Genomic DNA, 6,659 nt, shown 5'->3' on the forward strand with positions numbered 1-6,659 from the left:
ATTTAGTAACAAAGAATTACATTGATTTTGATACAAGGTTGCCAATAAAAAACCACAAATGCACGTAGGGCTTTTTATGTCACGTTGTACTAAAAAGCCTAACAATTATATATACTCTATTCTTTATATATTAAAAATTCTTTTTTAATATATTATTTATTTTTTTTCTTTTTATATTATTTTATTTTACATTATTATTTTATTTTATAAATGTTTATTTTATTTCTATTCAAATTTATATATAATTATAAGAGCTAAGGGCGTGGACCAATATTTATCAAAAGTTGAGATTAAAATATTAGCACGACGGATAGTTTCTAACTTCCAGATACTTGCACTTTGGCCTTTGGAGTTTAAGCTCTCTAATTTCCCTGAAGTAACTAATAGCTCTTTTAATAATAATCAAATTACTTATTCCAATTCTATTTATAAATGTAATATTACTTAGCACAAGAACTAAATCTCCATGAGTTCATATTTTTTTTACCTCAGTGGGGACTCAGATCTTTTGTCCAATTTTGATATCTCTATTAATGTCTAACCAATCATATCATGACACGTCATGTAAAAAGTGTGAACTGCTTTTTAACTAACTCTTTGTGCTTATCATGGGATGATGTCATATAATTTGATTGGTTAGACACCGTTTTGAACACTATACTGCACAGAAGACCTGGATCTAGTGGAGACTCAGATCTTCTGTACAATTTCATTGTCTCTATTAGTGCTAACCAATCATATCATGCCACGTCGTGTAAAAATATGAACTGCTTTTTAACTAACTCATTTGTGCTTATTATGGAATGGTGTGGTATGATTTGATTGGTTAGACACCATTCAAAACACTAAAAGATTGGAAAGAAGATCTGGATTCAATGGGAACTCAAATCTTCTGTCTAATTTTGGTGTCCCAATTGGTGCTAACCAATTACATCATACCACATCGTGTAAAAAATTTAGATTGCTTTTTAACTAACTCTTTTGTGCTTATCATTGGATATTGTGGTATAATTTGATTGGTAGACACCATTTACAACTCTAAAAATTGAACAGAAGATCAGGATTTGGTGGAGACTCAGATGATCATGGTCCAATTTTGGTGTCCCAATTGGTGTTAACCAATCATATTATGTCACGTAATATAAAAAATTTGAACTTATTTATAACTAACTCTTTCTTGCTTATTATGGTATGATATGATATGATTTTATTGGTTAGCAAGACACTGCTTAGAACACCAAAAATTGGACAGACGATTTGAATCCAGTGGGGACTCAGATCTTTTGTTCAGATATTGGTGTTTGAACCAATCACATCCTGCTATCGTGTAAAAATTTTGAACTGACTTTTAACTAATTTTTTTATGCTTTTCATGATCATGAGATGATCTAGTATCATTTGATTGGTTAGACATCGTTTAAAACACCACATATTAAACAGAATATCTGGATTCCCTAGTGGCGGCATTCTTTGTTCCTGTTGTTGGCCCTTTTTCCTGGTTGTTTTAATGAATTTCCATTAATAAAAAATTACAAATAAAACAAAAATTAGACAAAATTGTGGATAATTTCCGAAAAAAATGGGGCCATGTTACAAAATGTTCTCGTGAATTGATAAACGTTAAAGTTGTCAGTCCCAAAAATCTTCGTTCCTCTAGTTAGGGGATCTAATTGTTGAACCAAGAAAAGATTGTTAACATATTAGTAAACATTTTGGATGCTTTCTCACCAGTACTTTCGTGGATGATTCACTTTATTCCCAACAGGACCATCCTCAAATTGTGTTGACTTTTAGAATTTTAATAATGCAATGATTGGTTTATATATAATTTGACAACCGAATTAGTTTAACATGCATGCATTTATCCAAAATTATATATGCTTATCAGAAAGCATGTTCGAATGTGCCTATGATATAGCTAGCCTTTTTTCATATTAGTCTTTGACCCTTCTCGTGACACCCAATTATTCTATTTTATCCTTGGCCCCTATATATATTCTCTAAAATTGGCCAACTAAAACCCCAATTCATTAAACTCCAAAAGAGAATTCCATTTCCTCAAAAAAAAAAAAAAAAAAAAAAAAAAAAAAAAAGAAGAGAGAATTCCATTATTACTTGTTTAATAAGTTATTTGTAGATGTTGTTGGAAATGCAGAAGATAAGGAATATGACATGCATGGTGATCGTTCTCTGCTTTGCCGTTTTAGTTCCTTTTGTAGTGGCTGATTTACGTATTGGCTTCTACAATGCAAGTTGCCCACGAGCTGAACAGATTATACTCCAAGTTGTTCAAGAGCAATTCTCCAAGGACTCTTCCATTTCAGCAGCCTTGCTTCGCATGCACTTCCACGATTGCTTTGTAAAAGTAAGATTTCGTTTCTGAAATATTTCTCATACAAGTATCATTAATTATTTTCCTTTGATTTTCGTATGGGAGTATATAATATAGAAGTCAAGGCCGTGTTTGGACTTGATCTTATTTTTGTTTTTCACATTTTTTGAGAAAAAATGAAAACGTTTTTAAAACGACGTTTGACGCAATAAAGATAAAAAATAAAAATGAAAATAATTTTTTAATTTAGTATAAAATGAGACAAATAAAAAATGGCTTTTAGTCGTTTTTCATTTTTTTTTCGTTTTCTCCTCTCTCGAGCAGAGAGAGAGAGACATTAATAAATTTTTTTTATACTAAAAATAATCTCTTAGGGGATGTTTGGTTGGAGGATTCAAACCATGATTTGAATCATGGTTCATGGTTCGCTACAGTGTTTTCTCTCACAAAAAATATACGTAAATAAAAAATGGTTCTAATCACATGATTTTAATCCATGAACCAAACGTCTCCTTAATAAAACTACCAAAGACATTTTTAAAAATGAATTCTGTCTGAGATTAAAAATGTTTTCATTTTTATTTTCATACAAAAAAATAAAATTATTTTAAAACGAGTTTCAAACGCGCTCCAAATATCTATTTCAACTAATTTCTTCAAGTTATAGATTGCTCTCTACCTTTAAATATTAAAAATTTAATCTAAAATCTTTTTGAAATTTCATAAGTAATTATCCAATTCGTGATCCCATAATTATGCTTTACTTGAAACATGTACTCATTAGTACTATTCAGTGGGGACGTACGAACTTACAGTCATTAATCAATATTACACAAGCAAGCTATTTTAAAGCTTGCAAATCGGATTTCACAAGGCAAAATTCCTTTTTATTCTTAAGTTTTATAAATTATAGTGGAGAAACATGCCAAAGATAGTTTTCAAATTCAACTATCCAAAATATCATTATTCGAAGTAAATTCACTACATAACATTTTTACGATTTTAAATTCAGTAAATATATAGAATATGTTAAAATATTTGAAATAAATAACAGTAAAAAGATTGTTTACTATGTAAATTTTTTATTTATGACTATTTTTAACCATGTAAATTCTTATTTATGACTCATTAAAATTTTTTTACCAGGTAAATTTTTAATTTATTACTATTTACTTTAAATAATTTTAAGATCTATTATTTAAATTAATTATTTACAATAAATCCACCTCATTGTCCAATTTTCAAACATTAACGTGGCTGCATGTAAGCAATTTACATCTTAAACTATGCATTTTATTTTCTATAAAATTTAACTAATGTCTAATTGAACACAGTATATATACGCATGGATAAAAATGTCCATGACATCTCAACATTTTCATGATATTATTCATATTTTAAAGTCTCGACATGGATATAGAAGGTGAAAGATATTCTTCTCGGCATATCTATAAAATTTTTGCAATATCCAAAAATATCTATAAACTGTAAATATCCAATATATTTTTGAAAATGTCCAAAAACCTTGGGAATTTTTTTTCACAAAAATGATTTTTATAGCACATTTTTTATTTTTTCAATAAAATGTGACAACATGGTTTTAAAAAATGTAAATATTAAGACTTAATTAATTTTTTAAATATCTTAGTATATCCTCCACCACAGATTAATGTTGAAATATCATTACACATTTCTGAAGTCTATTCATCAAGTACGATAAACCAACAATATTCAATTTATGGGTTAATTGTGGAAAGAGATCAAAAAACATACATGTGGCACATGAACAACTACCTCCGAAATTCTTTGAGTAATATCATGGCACATGTATTGTTTAGATCAATATAGAACCTACCTAATGCTTTCCAACCTGCTAGAAATTCATTTTGGTAATGAAATCCCTTTAAGTCTGTATCTATTCTATTATGTTTGGTAGTTAATTTCTAATTAATACATTGAATTATTGTGTCTTGTTATAATGAGTACGTAAAATTATATAAGAATCATAACCCATATATAATTATAATATTTCTTACTGTACTATTTGACATAACTCTCATATTCCAATAAAAACGTATTATTTTTGTTTTTAAATTAGTTTAAATTAAGCACTATTGATTGTTTTAGTATTTTGTACAATTTCAATAAAAACAAAATTAAAGTTTATTTAAGGTATCCATTTTTTCCCGAAACATCATTTACGTCGACATTATCCACAAATCAAAATCTTGCAATCCCGTCGACATCGACATTTTCATCCATGAGTATACGTGGCATGAACAACTTGTACAAGAGTCTCATAATATTAGCATATATAATGTAATAAATGTGCACTATTGAGTAACAGGGCTGCGACGCATCAATTCTCATCGACTCAACCAAGAAGAAGCCCTCGGAAAAATCAGCAGGACCAAATGAGACAGTGAGAGGATTCGAGATCATCGACGAGGCCAAGAGAAGACTAGAAGCGGCTTGCCCTTCAACCGTCTCCTGCGCAGACATCATAACCGTAGCCACTCGAGATTCAGTAGCCATCGCCGGAGGACCAAACTATGCCGTTCCAACTGGCCGACGAGACGGACTTGTCTCAAACCCTAACGACGTCGGCTTGCCTGGTCCATCCTCCTCAGTGTCTGGCGCATTCCAAGCTTTTAAGGACAAAGGGCTAACCCTAGACGAAATGGTAACTCTTCTTGGCGCACATACAGTAGGATTTGCGCACTGCAGTTTCTTCGAGGAGCGGCTTTCAAATTTCCAAGGGACTGGAGCTGCTGATTCTTCTATGGATTCAGGATTGGTTTTGGAGCTGAAGAAAATATGTGGAACAGCTGGTTCCGATCAGAAGGTGTTTTTGGACCAGAATACATCTTTTGTGTTTGATAACGAGTACTATAATCAACTAAAGTTAAAAAAAGGGATTCTGCAGATTGATCAGGAACTTGCTTTGGATAGTACTACGGCCGGTTTGGTTTCTGGTTTCGGTGCGAGCCGGATCAGATTCGACAAGAGTTTTGCGAGTGCAATGGTTAGGATGGGGAGTATTGAAGTTCTTGTTGGAAGAGCTGGAGAAATTAGGAAGAATTGTAGAGCTTTCAATCCTCGCAAGAGAAAGAGTTCTTCTCGTACTCACAAGAGAAAAACCAGTTCTCGCACTGCTAATGATCGCAAGAAAAAGAATCCCCCACGTATGCTTAAGGGAGAGAATATTTGAAAAGCGTTTAACTTAATGTCTGCAATAAATTAATATAAGAAACATGATTTGCCGATACAAAGAATATGCATGTTGGAGAAATAATGTGATTGACTCCTGAATGTATAATTTCTGTTCTTTTTCACTTGTTCAAGGATTTCAAATTATAATGAAAGCAGAGTTGACTTCTTGTTTACCTTGCTTGCTTATCTATATCGATTTTGGTTAGCTCTCTGTTAGAAACTTGAGGGAGTTTTGAAGGAAATAAAATAATTTTGAGTTTGGAATGTTTGGTAAAATGAGCAAGTAGCAAAATAATGGGAATAGTAAAATTTATATTTTATTGAAAATCGAACAAGCAGCTCATGACAAACAGTACAAATGGAGCTCTTGTCTCTAGGGGTGTAAGAAATGAGTCCGAACCCGCCCGAACCGATCGACCCTACCCTACCCGAATATAGTGGAAATTTTTTTATTTTTTTATTTTTTCGGATGCATTAACCCTAAACCCGCACAGTGCGGGTTGGGTTCAGATTCAGTTGAACCCGAGGAAGCCGACTCGGCTGAATGTTTATTACCCTAGGGTTTGACATTAGTAGTCATCCCCTTATTTCCGTTCTCCTTCTTCTTCTTCTCATTCATTTCCTATTTTTTTCACTATTCTGCAATGAGTTGGAACCACTTTCTTAGAAGTTTCAGAGGGAGAAACAAACCCTTGGACTTAAAGAAGCTCATCTATAGGCAAATTTTCCACTAGAATTCTTATGAGAATGAGGAAAACTTGATGATTTTGTTGATTTTTAACCTAAAAGATTGAGTCTGAGGTACAATCTTTGATCTGCAACCTTTGTATTTTCTTTCAATCTTGTTATTCTAAATCTCATGGAATTCTAACTCTATGAAAAGCAAGTTGTGATTTTTGGATTTGAACTCAAAAGTGAGTTCTCTTTCTAATTTTTGTTGTAGTTTTAAGTATAATTTTCTTAACTTCAAGGTTTCTTATGTAAATTTGTATTCTAAGTTTACTTGGGTTTTTAATTTCTTGAATTACTTACCGTTAGAGAGAGTGTTAGCAAAATTATATATAAATAGACCTAGTTTTGATGTTTAGAAATTGATCGGGAGTTTAAGAATCTG

The 6,659-nt window shown here is 31.6% G+C and overlaps 1 protein-coding gene across 1 annotated transcript; it reads left to right on the forward strand.

The window, feature by feature from the left end:
* Positions 1–2,102: 2,102 nt before the first annotated feature.
* LOC21386529 (peroxidase 44) lies at positions 2,103–5,673 on the forward strand. The gene is made up of 2 exons (XM_024176304.1): positions 2,103–2,365; positions 4,680–5,673. The coding sequence occupies exons 1-2, from the start codon at positions 2,138–2,140 to the stop codon at positions 5,541–5,543; spliced, it is 1,092 nt and encodes a 363-aa protein (XP_024032072.1). The 5' UTR covers positions 2,103–2,137; the 3' UTR covers positions 5,544–5,673.
* The last annotated feature ends 986 nt before the right edge of the window (positions 5,674–6,659 follow it).

This window comes from Morus notabilis, unplaced genomic scaffold, assembly GCF_000414095.1.
Source record: "Morus notabilis unplaced genomic scaffold, ASM41409v2 Scaffold4889, whole genome shotgun sequence".
In the NCBI taxonomy this organism is placed as follows: domain Eukaryota; kingdom Viridiplantae; phylum Streptophyta; class Magnoliopsida; order Rosales; family Moraceae; genus Morus; species Morus notabilis.